Source organism: Zosterops lateralis (genome assembly GCF_965231275.1).
Source record: "Zosterops lateralis genome assembly, chromosome: Z".
NCBI classification, from domain to species: Eukaryota; Metazoa; Chordata; class Aves; order Passeriformes; family Zosteropidae; genus Zosterops; species Zosterops lateralis.
The window spans coordinates 34,371,931-34,393,642 of record NC_139800.1 but is presented as its reverse complement, the minus strand read 5'-3'; the positions used below and the strand labels follow the sequence as shown (position 1 = coordinate 34,393,642).

Sequence of the window (21,712 nt, the reverse complement as noted above, 5' to 3'; positions counted from 1 at the left end):
AGCTGTATAAAATTAAACGTGTGAGCAGATTTTCTTTTCAATAGTAAACCATTATTTCCTAATCAAATTTTCACTGTATGGTCACTTCTTGTTTTGTGTTCTCCATTTGAGTCTAGGAATCAGCCAAAAAGTATACTGAGACATGCAACCTGGAAGCAAGACCCTTCAGTACTGAAGAGCAAAATAGTACACAGCAAAAGATACAGAATTTTTTAATGAAGTAATAGGACTTCCTCATTAAATTAAGGGGAAATTAACACATTTTAAACAATAGGAAAAAATATTTAGAACTGCTCATTGAATAGTATACATTGATTTTAGTAATGGTTTAAAAATTTAGTTCTCTTTTGTAATTGGTAAATTCTAGATAAGTTCTTTTTGTAACCGAGTATACATTTTGGTTCAATCAAATTTACAATCTGCAGAATTTTGATACATATGGAAAATGTTAGGATTAGCAGAATTTCAGTAACAGCATAAATGTTTAATTTGAATCCCTATATTAAAACTTATTTTCTAAGGGAGATGAAACAAAATTGTCTGAGGTTTTCTGGCATTTAGTGTGGTCTGGTCAGGTCTTTTGTTTTTCAATCCCACAGTGTCATTGCTAATTTGAAAAATGTTGCATCTCCAGTATCACAATGACAGAGATGCCTTAGGTCCATTATAAACTCATTTAGGCTCTCATGTTGTATAATCTTTCAAACAAGGCATCAGAAACTTCTTGTTAGGCTTTAGCAAAGAACTAGACATGATGTAGTAGTGTGTATGTATGGTGAGTGCAGTAGTAATTTCCACAATGTTTGCCTCGCTGACACCTGAAATTAAGGTCTGTGAGTATTATTTGGCACCACTTTTTTTTTTCCTTGACAGAATGTTATAGGCAGTAACTAACCACAAGAGTTTTTCTAGGCAAAAAAATGTCTCTTAAAATGGTATTTATTTTCTTTTTTTTTTCTTTTAAGTCTGAACAGCCCAGTCCTGCCAGTTCCAGCTCCAGTTCCAGTTCCAGTTTTACACCATCTCAAAACAACAGACAACAAGGTACCAGTAAAGGAAAAGAAATTGAAAGGAATGTGTGAAATGAAGAGGCCAATAAAAACAGACCTCGTGGCATCTCATCACCTCTTTTCTTCTGTGTTTCACTTGTCAGAATTGGCCAGAGTTTTGATTTAGAGACTTTTCTGCCAGTTGTTTTCAGATGTGGCTGTAAGGGCAAAATAAAAGAGAAAAAGAAACTGTTAATCTGAGCAAAGGATGTGAATATTATTTGTTTTGAAGGACTAAATACATGCCAGTCCCTTAGCAGAGACTAAACCCAAAAGAGCTTCTGTTTCAGAGTTGTCCTTCTGCAGGGTTAGGTAGCATGGCACCTGGCTCCATCTGAAGCCCTGGAGAAGTGTGGGTTTCCCATGGGCAGCCAACAGAAACCCACAGATGTGTTTATATAGACCCTTTCAAAGGCTATGATCATTCCATACTACTGGGAAGTTTTAAGAGCATACAGTATTTACTTCAAATACATGGCAGGGAAGCATGATAGTTAGACTTAAAGTTTGCATTTTGGTTTCCTGGCTAATAATTTCAGTTTACTTGAAACTCAATAAAGAATGCGTTTTTCTTTCTGAAGGTTTTGCCAAGGCATGTTTTCTGTAAATAAGTTGATATTCATTCTCCATAATCTATTAAACTACTTAGTTCCTGGTTGGCTTCTTCCTCTGGTTTATGAGATTGTACAATCGATACATTCTTAATGAGCTTTTGTTTTATTCTTTGGATAAGGAACATTTAAAAAGCAGCCTTTGACTAAACAAAATTGTTTGTTTTAGGCATTTATATTCCTCAATGGCAGACTCGATTTAAGGTTATGACAATACATCAGTGCCTCATGCCCACTGATTTTAAATGGATTGTCATGTGATGCATTTCTCCCCCACTGCCTTTCTGTAGCTGACTGGTACTGATTTTCTGATGTTTTCTGGCAGTGAAAGAAGGCAAGAACTGAAGTGAGCTGTGGTAATGACTGGCTACAGGCAATTGATATTTACCTAAGAATAAACAAATACATTTCCTGCTGAGCCCTCATTTTTGTTCTCATGAAAACCTTAGTGGTGTGAACTGTCCATTACAAGCCAAAAGACTTGGATACTCCTGCATCTGTTATCTTTGCTGGGAAAAAACTCGTTGACTTAGTGGTTTCCTCCGAGCAGTCCTATCCATCTTTTCTGGATCATATATAAGAAGTATCACAGATTGTCTTTTAGTTCTTCATACCTTCTCTAGAATAGATGGGAGATTTGTCCTCTTGCGTGAGCAGCTCTGAAGTGCAAATGGTGCATAGATCTTCTCTTTTTTGCCACAGTAAATAGTGGTTCCTGCTTCTTTCTGGGAGTTCTAGAAACCCCAGTTAACTAAGCATGTTCACTGCCCAGGCCATGGATTTGTGTATCAAAGGTATGGAGCACAGGCATACTGTGGCATGTTCATGCTCTGGTCAGAAGCCATGCTTTTTCCCTTAACTGGAAGTTACTTGCTAGGAGTGTTGCTCTTTTTTGGTTGCATTTAGACTCCAGTGCTCACTCCGATGTCAAAAAAACAGAGCATGAAGTTTTTTCACCTCTTTTTGCATAAGCAGCAGGCTAACCTGCGGTTCCTCAAGTTCTTCTGTCCTTGGGGCTTACTTTGGTATTTTTCTGTTTCCTTACCAAGAAAACTTGCTCATAGACAACTCCTAATGTTCAGTTTCTCCTTAACTATTCTGGTATGTTAGGAGGTAACAACTTATCAAGACTTTAAAAAGGTTGTTGTGGAATTTTAGAGTGTTACCAAAGAGCAGAAAATTGCTATCCATAAGATGAAAAAAAAAAAAAAGACCTAAAAATTAATGCTTTTCTGATTGGTAGAAAAATCTGCTGAAGAGTTAGCTAGCAATGTGCTTTTCAGACTCCCAGATGTGCTCTTAGTCTAAGTTAGAACCTGTTTGGATGACAGGTTTTTCAATGCTTGTGTCAGTGATGGATGTATCTGATCAGTCCAAGTTTCGTTTTATTACTGCTGCTATAAAAGCCCTTTCCCTCCTTCAAGGGTCAGATGGTAAATTATTCAGTCAGACTACGAGTTGTCATTTGCAACTGAGCAGTCTGTCTGAGATGCAAACAGGGACAGAAAATGGAGCACAGCTCAGCTGCTTCTACGTATCAGCTGTGGGTGCACAGACAAGAAGCACTTCCATGCTCTCACCTATACGAACGTCTGGTCAACCAGGAATTTGCCCAGGAATCAGACCATCTGGTTTTATTTCCTACGGCGTGAAAAGAGAGAAAAGGGTAATTTCTCTGAACCTGTTTGAACTGTGCCAATTTATAAAAGTTCTAGGGCAGCCCTAGTGATAAATCATTCCTAACAGCAACTTTGAAGTCACTTGCACAAAACTAGTCAAAAGTCCTATGGTCTGAACTTTGCTGTGTTTGGAATAGTCCATAAAACTCTTCTCCCCATGTAGGGAATTCTGTCATAACCCTGAGTTATGAGTATGGTACCTTCTCTGCTGGCAGTCACTCCTTGACTCAGTTTCCCCACTAACAAATAGAGTTGAAAGCTTCATCTCAGGCTCATTGTGTTCATGTTAGTACTGTGTTTCTTGGGCTGAAGGAATTACAACCGTAATAGTAATGACTGTTCCAGCAACCATCCCTGGAGCTTTCAATTGCTGCTTCATGTCTTAGATGGGCAGTACTTCATAGTTATGTGTCCTGTGACATGACACCAGGACATTTTACTTTCTTTCTTTACATCTTACTTTCCCTCTTCTAATCTGCTTTTGCCCATTCTTGTTTCAAGTAGCTGTAGTATTACACTTCTCAGACCTATTAAACATACTCCTCTTTCTGTAACTGTCTCTTAGAGCAAAAATCAAAACCCAAACTAAGTTTAATGCGGTTTTGTGAGGAAGTCAAGCTTTGTACTTTCTTGTTAATTCAGGGAAGGTGATAACATGGTGTTGAGTGGTATTGATGCACTTTGTGCTTATCAACATGGGTGAAATACTTACTCCACATGCAGTTGACCCTGAAATAATGGGAATACCTGAAGTTAAAATACATAAAAACCAAGAAGAAAAAATGACTGCCTTGTACAGTACAATTTAGTCAGAGTGATTTGTTAGAACCAACTTCTCATACATGGATTGACCTAACAAATGTACTAATACTGATCAATATGTCCCTGTAGATCTTTAGTCACATATAATGAGAAAGCAAAAAGTACTAAATCCCAGCAGTACAAGAGAAACATGCTTTTAGCAAGCATACATTTCATGTCAATTCCTCCTGTCATGGCAGTATTTTACTTCAGCTGTAGTCCAGGGTGCAAATTGTTCTGACACTTGAACATGAGAGTCACTTCATTGTCATGAGTAAGTCTGTTGAAGCTGAGTTGCTCATGTGAGTAAAGATTTACGAGTACATGGACAGGTTGCTGCAGTATAATCCTCCAGTGCATTACTTCAACTGTTTAATTTTTAAGACTCTCCTCTCTCAACACTGTGTGGGGAAGGTAGTTTTAGAAGCTGGGTAAATTGCCCATAACACTGGGAAATAAACTTAATTTTATTTTTATTGTCTCTGTTTCAGGTCCATTGAGGACTATAATGAAAGATCTGCATTCAGATGATAATGAAGATGAATCAGATGAAGCAGATGAGAAGGACAATGATTCTGAGTTGGAACAACCTGTAAATACACGAGGAGGAAGCAGGAGTCGCAGGTGAGTGTCTCGTGATTGCAAGTGGCCTGCTGACCAAGACATTTAATGCTTGTTAGAGACAAGGTGAGTTCTGATCTTCTCAGGGTGCTGAGTAGCAAATGGGCAGAAAATTAATTTTTTCTAAAGCATCACTACACAAAGAGCCCCTTTTAAACACTAAGACAACTAGCCATTCCTGATATAAACTCTATCTGTACCAGTGCGGTTATGATGACACTGATTTGTTTGACTTTACTTGATTTCATGCCATTATGACTTGAGAGGAGGAGTTGTAATTATTCCTTGGCCTAAATTAGAGGAAATTTTCCTTCAACTGTTGAATAAGCTATTCTATACATAGTCACAAGACCTCTTTGCTTACTGGTTTTAGATTAGGTTGTTAAATTGAATCCAAATCTATGAAATTTGAATTTCAAGTAAATTCTGTGCTGAATGCAGTAGATAATGTATGAAAGTGCTTTGGAAGGTAAAGCAAGCATCTGTCACAGAAATTTTTTAAATTTTTGATTTTAGAAGAAGCTTTTGTATCCTTGCTGCAACCTTCAGAAGGTATTGCAAAATTCATCTGGTGTTCAGGCACCTTGAAGCTCCATCCAAATGGTGTTCAAGGTTATGGAAGACCTGAAACTGCCTCAAACACTCTTCATATTAGGCTCTTTATGTAATTCAGAGAGGGTGTTCCTGTTAGTGCACAGTAGCTGAGTGCTAGTTTCAGCTACTGCTTGAATAGGAAGATAATAAGAAAACTTTAATGAATGTCAGCTGCTTCCTTGGTGTACTTTAGCAGCTGGAATCAAGGAGAAAGACCAAGATGATTAGCTGTTTGAGAACTTGTTGGTGTCAGTGGTTGTGTGAAGGATTGTTTCAAGCTCAGCTTGTCTCCAAGTGTGGAGATTTTGTTTCAGTTTTTTGGGGAACTTTAAGGCTATTGTTTCTCTACTTGTTTTTATCTCAAATAACTAATGGGGTTTTTTTCAAACAAAAAGATATTCCCTGTTGTTCATAAGTAAATGAAGGGTGAAACTGACTAGGAGCTGGGCTTTTTTATGTGACCTCTCCTAAGACATTAAGTTTTAAAATTTTAATGAGGAAAAAGTGTGTTATTTTTGACACTAAAGAAGGAATGTAAACCACATATTCAGGTGGGAAGTGTAGCTGTTTAGAAAGCTTGTAGAAGAGCAGAAAAGTATCCCTAAAGACCACTTTCCTTCTTTGACGTAGCTGTGAACTGAGATAGGGAGAAGGAGTTCAATTTTGTAGCTGTTTAACTATTTCTGTAACATTAGCTGCTGTTAACTGGACACTTCATCTCAGCCAAGTGCAGACAGACAGCCTCTTTCTTTGTGCTGCAAAGAGTTTTTTCTGGAGAGGAGCCCTGCTCAGATGCCTCTCTTCCATGTGACCTTGATTAACAATAGCCTGTTTAGTGAGGGATTGGTCGTTGTAAGTCTCTACCTCAAAGTCCAAGGTTGGCTCACCCCATCTGACAGCCCTTTGTCTGAAGGTGTAATGCTGTGGCTCTTTTTTTCTGCAGAGTTAGTCTGAGTGATGGCAGTGACAGTGATAGCAGCTCAACTTCCTCACCGCTGCATCATGATCCAGCACCACCAGTACTGAAAACCAGCAACAGCCAGGTAAAAAATGCTTTTTGGCTTTGTATTAGCAGTAGACACAGTTAACATCAGACTCAAGAGTTTATTGACTCATCTCTTCTCCTCTCTCCCATCAGTATTTATCTAGAAAGATACAGGATATTTTTATGGTAGTAGAAGACACAATAGTTTTTACTTTGCATCAGAGTGCTTGTTCCAGATTTTAAGAGCTAGTATGATTGTTACTTCTGAGGTAGCAACATAGTAGTAGTTTGGTTTTTCAAAGAAAAGTAAGTAAATTACCCAGAGTTGCAAAATACTCCAGGGACAAATAAGAATTGGTTTTTGCGTGGTACTTAACCTCCAGTAAATAGGACTCTCTAAATATAAAATTAAGTATTAAAAATATAATAAAATACACCATTTGTCAGTTATTTTAAGGAAGCATGATTCATTCTCAGTGTCAATTGTATCATACACAAAGCTGTTAGGACACATATTGGCAATAAATGGCTACTTACAGTTATGATATATTAAAAATAGTGTCTAGGTGCACTAACACAAGTTCGTGGTTTAGAGGGTGAGTTTCATGGGTGGGTCTTTTCTATATCTCTTCTTCAATTGAAATTGCTTCAATTATCTGGCAGATATTATTTAGTTGCCCTTGTTTTTTATTAAGATTTCCAATACAAACTATAGTACAAACTCCAAATATTATTATTCATGTTAAAATACACTATGGGGAAAAAAAACCCCCACAAATTAGGAATTACTTTGTGCACAGAGAGAACGTAATTCCATGTCCAGAAAATATTCTTGTTTTCTACCATTGTAGGCTCTTCTAAGTTGTCTATACAAAACTTACAAGTTTTTACGAGATAGCTTTTTAACCTCAAGACTATCTGTAGGGGTGAAGAATGTTGCATTTACTGACCACGTAAGCACAAGAAGAGTAAAACAATCTGTGTATGGATTGTTTAATGAAGACTGATTTCTAAAGAGTCAATGCAATTGTTAAGTAATGTTAAGTCTCAATATCAGCAGCCCACTCAGTCACATCTTTTGTGTTCCTCTGCCTGTTGAGGATGTAGTAGAAGGTCTACCTCCTTTTAAACACGGCAAACAGTAGCTGTGTGTCAGCTAAAATACCTTAACATACCTTCTTCCATTTCATTAATTGAGCTAAATTTTTTAATCAAAATTAGAAATTTCTGGAAGCATTGTGAGAATTTAAATTGTGTGAACACAATTTAAAATTGTGCCACATTTGAAATCTCTTCTTGGTAGCTTAGTGTTGCCAGGATAATACCTTTTATTGATGAAATAAGATTTGTGTTGACTAAGTTTCTTTATAGAACTGAAAAGCTAAGGCAGAGTTTGTATTTGTATTAGCTTCCTCAGACATGATTAGTGCTGTATCTCATCTATAGAGTGATTAAGATGTTAAATTTTAATTGCATATCAAGAGCACTGTAAGGTAGCTGCTCTTTCACATATACCGTGTTTTTTGGCAAGATTCTATTTGAAACCAAGAATTTTCTTCCTGTGAAAACAATAAATGCATCTAAAAGATACTGAATCCCTGATTAAAGGTTTGGTGTTGGTGGGGTTTTTCCAAGACAAAACTTTTCTGCCACTGCCCTACACAGTAACCCTAGAGGGTGTTGAACGGAAGTACTAGAATTATTCTTCAAAAATGCATGTTTTGATTCTGAACATGCATCACTCTTGGCTAAGTAAATCAAATAAGGTTAATTCAGATCTGCAGTCACTCTCTAGAGTGGGATAGGGAAATAGCTGTCTGGCAGGTGTATTTTTAAGATGTTGGTCAGCTGAAAGAGGACATATGCAATTTAATTATTTATACCAAGGGAAGGAGAAATGAGAGAGGACTTGGGGGAAATGTCAGTAAGGCTTCTAGAAGGCTCATTCTTACACGCTTTATTTCTTTGTTTTAGTTACCAAGTTTTATCCTGTGTTGTGGCTGTTGGGTATGGTTTTGGAGTTAATTGTGCTGGTGATGTTAGTCTCACAATGAAATTTGAAACATGATCTCCCATTATCTGTGATTACTTAGTTTTCTTTAATGTTTTTCAGAAGAACTGGTTATATTCTAAGTTAGAAATGATATGATGATTTTTCTTTTAACTTCAAAACTCTTCTCTATGGAAAAAAACGAAAGAACAATCAACAGTTCTTTTTCTCCCAAATATTTCTGCCTTTAATCCTATAAGTTTGAAATCAAGCATGGTGTCCTGCTGCTTGCTGGTGTGCTCTTCTTGGATCTGTTTCAGCATCGGATGAAGCAATCTTGGCTTGTGTGAACAGTAATAAATGGGTGTGAGTGGCATTGAAGCAAGGGCACCATATAAGTGCAAAAGGAATTACTGTCAATCACTTTCTTTTTCAGTTATAACTCATACGGTCATTTCAAGGACTGTTTTGAAAACCTCTGTTGTCAAAGAAAAGAGATAGTATTGAGGGGGGAAAAAGCCCAGGAAAGGTACAGTGCAAATGTGACGTTTCAAAGGCACTGGAGAGACCCTCAGCATTATTTTGTATCTGCCAAATCACCTCTTATCCTACAAACATTTGAAAGATAGGGGGGAAAAAGCATTGAGAAGGCTTTAAATGACATAAAATTTCTTCTTTTAAGGATTAATAGTACCACTATCACCTTATTCCAGTACCTCGGCATTTTCTGCTGTAAGTTACTTTTTGTTCTGAAAAATATGACTAATTTATATGGATTAAAGAATGAAAAGCTCAGTTTTGAGTTTTTGTTATTAACAGCAGAATTTTCCATATATAGTTGTATCCAGTAATGCATTTAATTTTCTACAGTATTTTCTTTCTTTTCCAGATTTTAGAAGTGAAAAGTCCAATAAAACAAAACAAAACAGATAAACAAATGAAGAATGGGGATTGTGATAAGGTAAATAATAATGAAGTAGCAATAAACTACTCCAGAGTATGATACTAATGTGCTTACCAAATACCAATCTTGTTATGAAATGAAAGTCTTAGTAAATCTTTGCTTTGGATTCCTTTAGGTTCAGATCTTTCTCCGTTTTCTTTCTGGATTTCTTTTATCTTCTCTCATATTTTGAATTTTTTCCCTTCTTTTCAATCAGGTGATTTGGCAAATTTCACCAGTTGGGAATCTATTCCATCTATTTATTTTATCTACTGTCCACCATGATTTTGTACTGTGCTTCACAGAGGAATGAGATGTAGATGAGAATTCACAAATGTATTCCTAGCCTGCAAATCAACCAGTTAGGGAAAAAAAAAAAATCTATTTTCCAGTATCCTTTCTGAAGGCTGCACCTTAGGAAGTGGCAGTGTGATTTAGCATGTTAACTAAAATGAAATGAAGCAGCTGTCACCATTTAAAACTGAGATAGTTTGATCCAAAATCAGTCTACTTGGCTGTGAGCAAGAGTTCTCAATCGTTCTGTGAGTGAACATAGCACATTTGCCCCTATGGACAAGTTTCTCTGAAAGCTTATATTTTGGTGGTATTAGTGTCAATTTTGTAATAACATGAGGCAAAAGATGGAATTTGCAGCATCTAGATTTTTATCTGCAGTACCTAGATTTTTAGCGCTCGAATATTTTGGTTTGTGTTTTGGTTGCTTAGGTTGAATGCCAGATCTCTTTCTGATCACAAGAAAAAAAAAAAAAAAAAAAAGACATTTTGGATGGCTCAGGCTGAAGAAGAAGATGATGATAAGGTGTAGAGGGAGGACATATTTGACATCCCAGGGAAGAAGTGCTGGAATTTAGCTGTGGATTAATCTCGCTTAGTCTTTATTTTCTTATATCTCCCTGTTGACACAAAATAAATAATTACATACCTCTAGAGAAAAAAAATTGATTTGATTTTGACTCTTTGGGTTTAGTTCTTACAAAGAAAGATGGCATGTGTTTTCTAAAGATGCTGTTTTGCCATCTCCAGTCTTTTGATGCTTTTTGGCATAATTGCGATACAGAGATTATCTTCTACAGCAAATGACCACCTGTGAAGATTTCTGTCAGCATGAAGTATCTTAAAAAAACCCAAAAAAATTATATTTGTGTTGTATTAAGCTAGAGAATGTCAGACTATTAATTAAAAAAAAAAAAAAAAAAAAAAACAGCTCAAAGAAGAGTTTTATCTTACCTCAAGTTCTGTGTGCAGTTTTGAATGCTGTACTCGAAGAAGAATTTAAAGCTATTGGAGAGCATCCAAAAGGAGGCTGCATAGACAGGGAAGGGCCTAGAGGGGGAGGTTTACAAGGAACTGCTGAGGTCACTTGGTCTGTTCAGCCTGGAAAAGAGAGACTACAGGGGAAGAACTCATTGACTGAGTGAAGACCTTCTGAGAGGAAGAGGAGGGGCGGGCGCTGATCTCTTTTCCATGATGACCAGTGACAGGACCTGAGGAAATGGCCCGAAGCTGATCCAGGAGGGGTTGGATATCAGAAAAGGGTTCTTTACCCAGGGGGTGGCCAGGTCCTGGAATGGGTTCTCCAGCAAACTGGTCACAGCACCAGCCTGACAGAGTTCAAGAAGCTCAGAGAATGGACAGTGCTCTTATGGCATGGGCTGTGACCCTTGACACTGTCCCGTGCAGAGCCAGGAGTTGGATTCATTGACCCCTCTGGGTCTCTTCCAGCTCCTGAGCTGGAAGAATATAATCATATTATATGATGCCAAGATTACAATTAAGATTTCTATTTGTACTGTTTTTGAAGATGTCTGAAGTTTATGAATTACATTGCTACAACTTAATTAACAAGTTTTTTGGGTGGGGGGGGATTTGTTTCTAGGCATATCTTGATGAACTAGTAGAACTCCACAGAAGATTAATGACTTTGAGAGAGAGACATGTACTGCAGCAGGTGAGAAGCATTCTCATGCACTATCACACTATGGTCATTGAAATGCTGAAGTTACATCTATTTTTTTTTTGTTTCATTTAAAACTTCTGTAATCAGTTATTCGTTAAAAACTCTACTGACAATTTTAACAGTCTTCAAGCCTATATAGTCCGTAGAAGTCCATTACATCTTAGACTACAGCTTGGGGAATTTTTTGCACTTAAAAAAGTGTGCAACTGTGTTGTCTCTCTAAATGATACATTAAAAAAAAATGCCTGAGATAATTTTTCACTAGTTTGTTGTTATGTTTCTTAACACACTGTATCAGTAATTATGAAAGCGGATGGGAAAATGGATATAGCTGTGCACTGTGACTTGATAAAAATCTTGTTGCTTCTTTCCTGAAAATGACCAGCCTTGTCTCAGAAACAACTGAAGTGGGTTTTTTCCTATGGCAAGCAGAAATCAAAGAATTCAACTCAAAGCCCACTTTGAAGAAAAACATAATATATTTGTTGAATCTCCTGAAGTCATAGAATGAGTAAAATATGAACATGTCCAAACCAAAAAGACTTCAAATTTATTGAAACGTTATGCAATAGCAAGAGCAAAGAAAGTATTCCTGGTTTTGGGTGGTATTGTCAGATACTATTGGCTTGCATATTGTGAAAATTAAACAGTAAGCACTGTCAACAAAGTAAATGCAGTTGTAGCACAGATGGCTTTATTATGTTTAGCACAATTATGTCCCAGTTTTTGAGATGTTTTAAAGAGGAAAATTTTTGCCCCTTCTGAATGATTGTAATCACTTGTCGAATTTCTTGACTAGTGTGTTAACAGTATTTTGTGAGCTCCAGAATTAACCACTTCGTTAGTTCAGGCCCTACATTGTGGGTAAAGATGAGAAAACTATTGAAAGGTCAATGAAAAGGAAAATCTTGTTTAAGCATATTCTTAATTGAAGATGAATTCTGGTAGCTTTGTCAGAAGATTTATAACACACAGTGATGCATATTGGTTGCCCTTCATATTTAATGTACTGTTGCCTCCAAGTCCAATATGTTTTATGTGGAGCAAATATAAAAACAAGCAAGAAACCTTCTTTTTTTCCTATGAGGATGCTCTAGAGCTTTTGAAATCCTGACAGGATAAGCCTGGAGTAGTCAGATCTGACTCACAACTGAGCCTGCCCTGAGCAGGGACTAGGACTAGCAAAGTTCTTTCCAATTGGAATTATTCGGCCATCTTAAGAAATATTTTCGAAGTAAGTAAAGTGCTTCAAGCTGAACCTCTCATTCTCTTTCTCACTTGTGGTGCTTATTTGGTGATGAGGAAGTATTTTGCCCACTAAGTTGTGATCATTCTAATGTTGGAGTACTGTTATAGTAAGCTTTGTGGGAAGTTAGTAATACAAGGAAAAATAGTGTGAAAAGAAATATAACTGAGCTGGAAGTTTAGAGTATCCTATTATCAGTAATTGTAAAAGAACAGTATATTCTTGTGCATTTTAAACTAGACTTTTTTTCCTCTTGAGACAATTTATCAAACCAGAGAAAGCATTCATTTATGAACTTTGCCTCACAACCTGCATTAGGAATAAGGCATTTTGATGTTGTAATCCATGATTACTTATACATTATTATTTACATTATGGAAGTTTGGTTGATGTAGAATTGATGTTGCCTTCCTGGAGGAAATTGTTCTTTCAGATTGTTTCCCGTATTTCAGAGGATTTGCAGGCTGTTGTTACAGCCACAGTGAAAGCTGGATTTGTGGCCAGGCTATTCAGGCTGGGACAGAGGTTCAGTTCTGCTGGGAGCAGCATAATGCTGGCTACAGAGGTCTACCAGGAGTCAATGGAAGAGCCAAGTTACTTACCTACCTGTTAGCCTGTCTGCACTAGTGAATGGACTATACTGCTGTAAAAAAAAAACCAATTTAGTTTTAAAACCTTTAATCCATTAATATTCTGTAACTCATTAATTCATATGATTTTTTCCATTTACAGAAATATCTTGCCAAATACTGAATGAATAACTTGCAGAGAATCAGTGCTTCTCTACATTAAAAATAATGTGCCATCCCATCTTAAATGTCCTTACTGCTTTGTAGCTATGTAGTTAATGTAAAATACTTCCCGTGTGCACAGAAATTAAAAAGATACAGAACTGAGAAAGTTTCTAGGAAATAATATGAAATTTCTGCACTAAGAAATACATACAGATTGTAGAAAGTACAAAGGTGAGAACAGCAAGGTGCAAAATTGCATGACGGGATTGTGGTTACTGCATGAGAAGAGGGATCAAAAGCAAAAATATGCAACAGAGATTGGAGACAGCTGCAAGAGTTTTAGAAGTGTTGGTCCTGAAGTGGAATGGGGATGGAGTTGTGTGTTTCTGAATGGCAGCTGTCATCTTGTTAGTTTATGTTAGGGCAGGTAGGTCTCTTGCATAGAGACTTTGAGGGAATTTTCAGAGAAGGGACTTGCAAAAGAACAGTGAATGCATTGATATTATGTAAAAAGGCTTTTTAAACTTACACTGAGGGATATGAAAAGGATTTTCTTTTTTAAAGTTTGTGTTGTTTTTTTTTTTCTAATCTTGTTACCAAGTCCATAGGCATGACAGCAAACAGGAATACAGCCAAAATGAAAATGAGAAAAATGTATCAGTGTTTGAATGTGGCTCTTTCCCAAGAGAGGCATTCTCTGAGACACTTTGTTAAAGGAAGTTGAGAAAGAGAGAAGACAGGAGAGATGTGATACTGCACTGCAAGTGCCCAGATACACAGTGAAATAATTCTGATGTTATGTGCTACTTACAAACATATAAGAAGTGCCCAAGAGGGAGAAGACATGTGAAGAACATTTAACCAAGAAATTAGTCCTGTGAACAGTTTTTATATGAATATTGGCAAGACAGAAATTAGTCTGAAATTATATTTACAAATTACATGTTTCACTGTAAGGAAAGACGTTGGAATTTACAGTGATGGGACTTTTCTCTTTTTTTCCCTTTTTCTTTTTTTAACTGAGTCTGCAGTCAGATGCAGATGCAGTTAATGCTGTATGTCCAATATATTCAAATTTGGCTGGCTAAAGCAGTGTTTCTAACTCTGCATTTTCAGTGCAGAAAATGTTAGTATGACCCACAAAAGGCGACAACATTTCTGGTAAGACTTTGTGTCTTATTTTGTGGCATCAGAAGTCATATCTTCAGCTGGTAAAAAATCTGAAAGCCAGTGCATTAGGCAGCACAGGCGTAAGAAAGAAATTGAGAGTATGCAGCATGACTGAAAATTACATTGCTCATGTTCCCAAGGTGCTTAACTTCAGATGGCAACTATCTTCTTAGAATTTTCTGCCAGGGGCAGCTTGAAGGTCTGGAAACTATCACATGGCCTAAAACCCTCCATAAATTGAAAAATGACTGTCATTAGTTGCACTTTGGCTTCCTTATACAAACACACTCACTTACTTGTTTGAAGGCTGATAAATAGTTATGCTATGATGGATAATGATGAAACTGAGCTGGAGAGACATTATGTAAACAGAGACATAATTTACAGCATAAAAGCAAAGCTTATACAGCAGGAACAAATGAGATATTTTTGTTCTTTGCAGCCTGAGCCTCAGAATAAAACATTTTAATGCTGTGTTTTTAATGTTAGAACTGTCAGACTTCCTAGCAACTAATCTCAACCTTTTATTCTTTTTGAAGAATTTCTGAATAGCACAAGGATGTATATGCTAATACTGTAAGTCATGAATTCCTCATTGACTGGCACACAGGCAGGTGTTTTTCATTGAGCTGTCTGGGTTTATCTCGATACATTTTTTTTACATCCATTAGAGCCTTTGGGGTTCATTTCAGTCATTTGCCAGGTGCCGAGACATAGTGACTGTATCTCTTGAGGGCTGCATGAGGGATATGTCTAAAATGTTTATGTTTCCCTTGACCAAGAGCATAAAAGCCCAAAGCAAAACCTGATCAATAGAAGTCCTTATCCATTTCTTAAAATATGCAGTGCTGTTTAAAAATACATGTGTTAACACTTTCACATAATCCTTGTTTCTAAAATCAAGTATATTGCAGTGGGGGTTACTAGGGGTGATATTCTTCCACTGTAACACAAGGAAGCTATAGACGGAGTTATTCAATGTAGCCGCATTTTCCTGGCCTTTACTTCTGTAAGCTTGTGCAGCCATTTATTTGTCTCACATTGGATATTTAGAAAGCAAGCCCAAGATTATATTCCACACTTTACAAAATGAGACTGGATTGACTACTTACCTTTGCTTCTTTCTTAGATGAGGCTCAAGAGAGTACCAAAAATTGGAATAATAATAAGTACCAAAGTTTGCGTCTGGTATCAGTCAGTTTTTTCTCACTGGATTATTTTTTTCTCATATCAATTGCAAAAAACAGTACGGGATGGAAAAGTGTTACAAGAATCTGTGAATCAACAAGCGGACAAATGAAGTTGGTAATTTTAGATTAAAAAGTCCTATATGAAAAAAATTGAAAGCAAGAGGTACAGATTCAAATGATGTGTTAATAAAAGCAAGACTTTTTCCGGGTACTTTCAGAATTTTGGGCAGCTGCAAATCAAATTAAACAGATTTTTTTTTCTCATCCTTGAAAATAGAGGATAATTGAAAAGGGAGATTTTTATTGTAACAAGCATTTCCCTTTTATTATTTTATCTTGTGTCCATTCTATTTATTCTGTCCTGGGCTGTGTCATTCCATGCCTGACAATAAACATTTCATATTTCATTTATCATCAACATAGTCTTTACTTTTGTGGTTCAAGAAGAAAAAGTATCTGTTTATATAATGACATGGAGAGTGGAAACCTACAAAATATTTAGTTTAAATTCGTTGTCCTTTTTGAAGTTGGTTATTTCTGCTAGATTTGTCATTTTAAGGTACATTCTGTAACCTATATATGTGTACATCTGTATCTCCTCCAGCTGTGGAAAAGAAATTGTGGTCAGACTAATAAAGTTCAAAACAATCAAGGAATATCTCACAGTAGTGTTTCAATGGAGGTGTATGTGGAAGCCACATAACTAAATGATTTTCAAATTGGAGGTTGCATACCAGATTTGATGTGTAGCCTGAGTGCTGCATGAGAGATGGTTGGAAGGACTGAAAAGAGCAGTGTTGTTCTGTCAGTCCATGAGCTACCCAGAGGCTACTTTAGGGTGGGGTGCTGTTTATGGTGCTCCTGGCATGTCTTTCTCTTGGCATGAAACAGCACCGTGCCAAAGAGATTTATAGCAACCGTGTGTTGGCACTGTGTTAACCCTCTCTGACAAGTAGTGCTTTGGCTTTTCAAGGTGCTCAGTTTTTTTTCAAGGTAGGTGTGCATCCTGGAGCTTAACATATCTGGAGTTACTTTTGCAGCAATTCTATGTTGAGTATGACCACTCTTCGAAAATACAGACTACAGTTTAGAGACTAAAAATGTCACACCTGCAAAAAGGCATAAGTTAGGTATCTACTACTGATTTCACAGCATTGGAGGATGGTTAAGGTTGGAAGAAATCTCTAGAGGTCACAGGGATATGTGACCCTACAACTTAAGTGATATTATGACCTTGCTCAGAGTCCTTCCATGGCTGATTTGGCAAAAAAAAAAAAAAAAAAAAAAATTAACTCTCTTACTCAGAAAGTAACTGCTACTGTGTGAACTAACAGTTCATGTAAGAACTCTTGTGTATATACAGTATATATTACTTTTTAATGTGGATTGGACTCTCTAAGGATTTATTTCCTTCCCTTCCTTGCAGAAAGGCTTATGCCATTTTTATTTCCTAATATAACCTGCTTAGTAGCTATGCACATATTAAATATTCCAGAAATCTACCTGGGATTTTAAAAATTATTTGATGAGGTTAAGGGTATAATGTTGCCCCCTCCCTCCCCAGCCCCCTTCTTTTTTTTAAACTGAATTAGAAAATGAGTGTATTTTCTTTGAACATTTGAAAAATATATTGTCAATGCTGATGTTTGTTGGAACAGCTGATGGGTATGGTGACATCATGGTTGATGATGATCTAAAAATACCCCAAGATACTGTAATCTGGACAATAATGCATGTCAGAAAGAAAGTTGAACGATAAGGATGGTTAAGCCTGCAAGTACTGGGGCAGTTTGGCTCATGTTAGGCCTTTGGCAATTTGGCTCTTGTTAGGTCATATGGTATTTGTTTATACTTAGAGTGGGCATGTAAAACTTCTGGAATTTCCAACTGCATTTTTTCTTGTCTCTTCTTACAGATAGTAAACCTTATAGAAGAAACTGGACACTTTCATATCACGAATACAACCTTTGACTTTGATCTTTGTTCACTGGACAAAACCACGGTCCGTAAACTACAGAGTTATCTGGAAACATCTGGAACCTCCTGAGGATTCAGCATATGGCTGTGTCAAAAATCACGTGTGCAGGATGATGCGACCAAAAGGAAGGGGAGAAAAACAAAGACCTCTTCAGCTTTTGTTTTTCCTTAAAGCCAGTCTCTTGATAAGGGAGAGAAAAAGTGACCAGACTCAGAGGACCACTCTTCTCAAGAAGAGAATGCTCTGGAAGTTTGCCTGGATAGCCTTGAAAAACAAACACAGAAAAACAAACAAAAATACTTGTTCTTAATGAATGTGTATGGTATCATGTATCTCTCTCTGTGGTGTTCAAGTCCACAAGATGAATGCATGTTCAACACACTGCCTTACTACATAACTGATCTATTTATTATTGCATACATTTATCCTAAAATCAATGTGTTACTCAGTGACACTACCAGATATTGCAAGAAGTAGGGTCCCTTGTGTGCTCTTTTGATGCAGTACTTTCACAAGCTTAGTAACCTTATTCATATTAAAATGTCACTTCTTGCTGTCTTTTTCTAGTCAATTGAAACACTACAGTCTTGATTCCGCCTCTGCAATTCCAGGAAACAAGATACAAACTTGGCAACCAAGCAGTGGTCCTATACTTCATTTCTTGTCTATCACAGTGGGTTGGACCAGAGAAAGTTGGACTGCAGGTCCTTGATTCTATCCGCTTACTGATATTGACCATGGTTCAAAAGTGCACCAAATAGGTTTCATATGACTTGCTGTCTAGCCTCAGTGAATAAACCAATAAGACTTCTAACAAAAAATGTTATGTATACTGTCCTGAATCTGGCAACTCTTGCAGTCTACATTCTTGTGTCCATTTAAATGTTGCAAAGCTAAATATATATTAGAGTGAAGGTGTTCTGCAGGAGCTCATGATAAAAGTAGTGGTCCTGTCTTTAAAGAAAATGTTGTAGAAAATTCTTAATTTGGAGCTATTTATTATTTCAAGTTTCAACACTCCTCTGCTGCCAGTGTGTGACTCGCTTCTACCATAAAACTTTTTTGTATAACATTTTTGTTTGTTCATATAGTATATGATCTGCTTAGTTTGTTTTGGGGATTTTTTTTCTGATTTAGTTTGGTTTTTTACAACTGCTAAATTAAAACCTTTTATTTGAAAAGAAAAATAAATGTTGTTATACAGTTAAATAAATACATGAAATAAAATACATGTATGATATAATTCGTATGTGTGTGTTTATATATACATGTATACCACACCTCTATGTGTGTATATATATATACACACACACATACATGCGCATATGCTTTTTAGACTTTCCAGATTTTGGTATCTGTTCAATAACCTTATTGTGTTTCCAGAAGAATTTCTTGTCTATAAAAATGAGTATTCTTTCATACCATCCATTATTTCTTAAAATCAGGATCTTTGCTTATGCATAATCAAACGAGTGGATGTTTACTCGGTTTCACATCAATGCTTCATGCTCTCATATTTTCTTGATGAAATCATTAACTTTATATTAAAAATCCAAATTCCTTAATTAAAAGAGAAAATAATAATTTAAAAAAAATACTTCTGGATGCAAAGGTTTATTCAGGTATACTAGACTAAAAAAATGTATCTTGTTGCTAGACAGGCCAGTATGTCATGTGTATGCTTATATGCCACATGTAGTCTCTATGTGTAGAGCTAAACAGTAGTATCTTTATGACTTACTGTTTCATGTGCACAGTTTGTGCAGCACTGAAAAACTATTGGGGTTATTTCTTATTCAGATGGTAAATCTTAATACTGTTTCTTTAAGTCCAAAGAAAATTTTAGACTTTACTCTTTTTGAAAGGGCACGATACATATTGGGTTGGGGGGCTTATTTCTTATTTAAAATGTTGTTTGATCATACTCCGCAGGAAGTCCTCCTTAGGCTTCTGAAGAATAAGTGTACTTTTTCAGTAATGTTATGACTCTTATTGATGATTGGCATGAAGCATACTTGAAGCGTTATGTTGTTCTTTTAAGTCCATGTCTTAATGTGCAATTGGGGAGGGGATTGAGGAGTGGGCTCGTAATGTTAACTTTACTATTGACAGAAGGCAGATGACGATGGGGAAGGGAAAAGGGGTGCATGTAAAGGGGATAAACTTCAATTTTTATTGATTGTTTTATATAAAAATGTTTGGTAATCTAAAAGCAACCTTAAAAACCTTTGGTCTACAAATGTGTGTTCAACTTTCCTGTCTTTTAGTTATGCCAGATGTATATGGAAATTTGTCCATTTAGACTTTTCTAACTAAGTCTTGTGGTAAAGACTCATTGAGTTTCAGAAGGGGATACTTCTAGTACGACTATTGCACTGTTTTTTTAGAAATGGTGAAATGAATCATTTTACCCTTAAAAATACCAGATAAGCTTTATTGTACACTGAGAACAAGGGTGGAGGAAAAGAGAAACTAGGTGAATAGGCATAAAAGAGAGGTGAGATCAATTACAGTATCAAATCAGTGCTGAATTTCATGCAAACTGTGGATGATCCTTAACTCTTAAATTTTCTAATTCAATGAGAGAGAGAAAATAGACTGTTGGTGTCAAGTGTCTGTTGACTTTTTCACAAAACTCTTATAGAAATAGAGTGACTAAGTTTTGATCTAAGTTTTAAAGTTAGCTATTTTCATCTAATTTTGTATACAAAAACAAAATAAATCTATGTTCACCTAATTTTAGACATTCATATTTCTCTTAAAGAAAAAACAAGAAGATACCCTTCCAACTCTTTAACATCTATAAGCATTGATCTTTGGGATGGGTTAAAGTGTTTTGGCAACAAATGTTTTGAAGTTTTACTGAACATAAAGCTGTTTAAAACAGCTGTATGAGAGAATATGGACCAGACAGACAAAGATTAGTAGTTAACTTCCAATATCTAGAGTAATTCTCAGCGTGAGTCACTCTTACTAGAGCAGTAGTTGTATCCAGTAGCAAAGACAGTTTTCTCACTAGTAACTTCCTTCCTCAGAAAGTGGATGTCCAATTGGGTAGACAATTTAAAAAATTTTTTAAATTTAAATTTTCCTTTTTTTTGACAAATTCTAGTCAGCCGAGAGGCTTTTACAAAGCTTTCAGTATCATTTATTTTGAAGGCCATCTTAGTCCATGCTAAAGAAAAAGAGCTAGAAAGGAGGAGGGGACCTCCTTTCCTCCTCTCATACACTGAAGTGAAGAGGGTCTTCCAAGGTACAACTAAGTCCATGCTCAGTCTTCAACATTTGGACTGTAAGAAATGGTTTATCATTTCTCTCTCTCTCTCTTCATTGGTTTGGTGTTCTTAGGAAAAGTCTATGCTTTCAATTTCAGAAACAAAATGCACTCAAGTACAGTGCGTTTGGAGAGCCCAGTATATTTCTATTAGAAGTTTCTTTTAGTCTCTGGGAAGGAAATGATAAGTTCTTGGGTTTTGCCTGACCCATTGTTCTTCTTTCCCATTCTCACAGTGAAATAAAGTACTTGCACAATCTAGTTTGAGTCCTTGGTCCTTACTTGGTATAATCTCCCTTTCCTAGAAGCTATACCAATGTTTTGGGGTCTCTTGAATGACTCATTGATTTCAAGACCTGTCGCTTAGTTTCCAAAATTGGTGGGAGAGCTGTAGAATCGTCTGAAGTGAAAACTGCCTCCTTCATTTGGTTTTCTCGTATGCATTATCATACGTCAGACACTACTCTGATGGTGAGATGTTTGATTTGTTCATATACATCATATCTGATCTTTTACAACTTGCAGTTTGATGACTAACAATCTTTTAGTAAACTCTTATTTCAGTATACAGAGTCTGTTTTGTGTTTGCTCATTGGGCTGTGGTTTGCAGAAATTAAGCGTCACAATGAAAATTTTGTCAGGTTTTCAGCCACAGCAGGAGCTAAGAGGAACTACAAAAATAAGCAATGGAATAGGAAATGTTCAAAAGTTTAACAAGTGTGAGGCATGTGTTTTTATTAGCCTCCGTAGTTTTCTTAATTATCAAGCAGTGTACAGTAGAATGCAGTGTACATCAGGAAGCTACTCTGTACACTGTATGAAGCCTTACTGCTGGGCATAAAAGCCCTACTAACAGATGATAGGACTAA

At 36.4% G+C, this 21,712-nt stretch overlaps 1 protein-coding gene across 1 annotated transcript in view; it reads left to right on the top strand.

Moving 5' to 3' along the window:
- The window catches only part of MLLT3 (MLLT3 super elongation complex subunit), a 125,063-nt gene extending 103,697 nt beyond the window's left edge, over nt 1–21,366 (top strand). The window contains exons 7-12 of the mRNA XM_083883750.1: nt 966–1,044; nt 4,632–4,764; nt 6,299–6,398; nt 9,220–9,291; nt 11,171–11,242; nt 17,507–21,366. Coding sequence (XP_083739876.1) covers nt 966–1,044; nt 4,632–4,764; nt 6,299–6,398; nt 9,220–9,291; nt 11,171–11,242; nt 17,507–17,638 — 588 coding nt within the window. The 3' untranslated portion in view covers nt 17,639–21,366. The remainder of the gene's footprint in view (nt 1–965; nt 1,045–4,631; nt 4,765–6,298; nt 6,399–9,219; nt 9,292–11,170; nt 11,243–17,506) is intronic.
- Nucleotides 21,367–21,712: the final 346 nt, after the last annotated feature.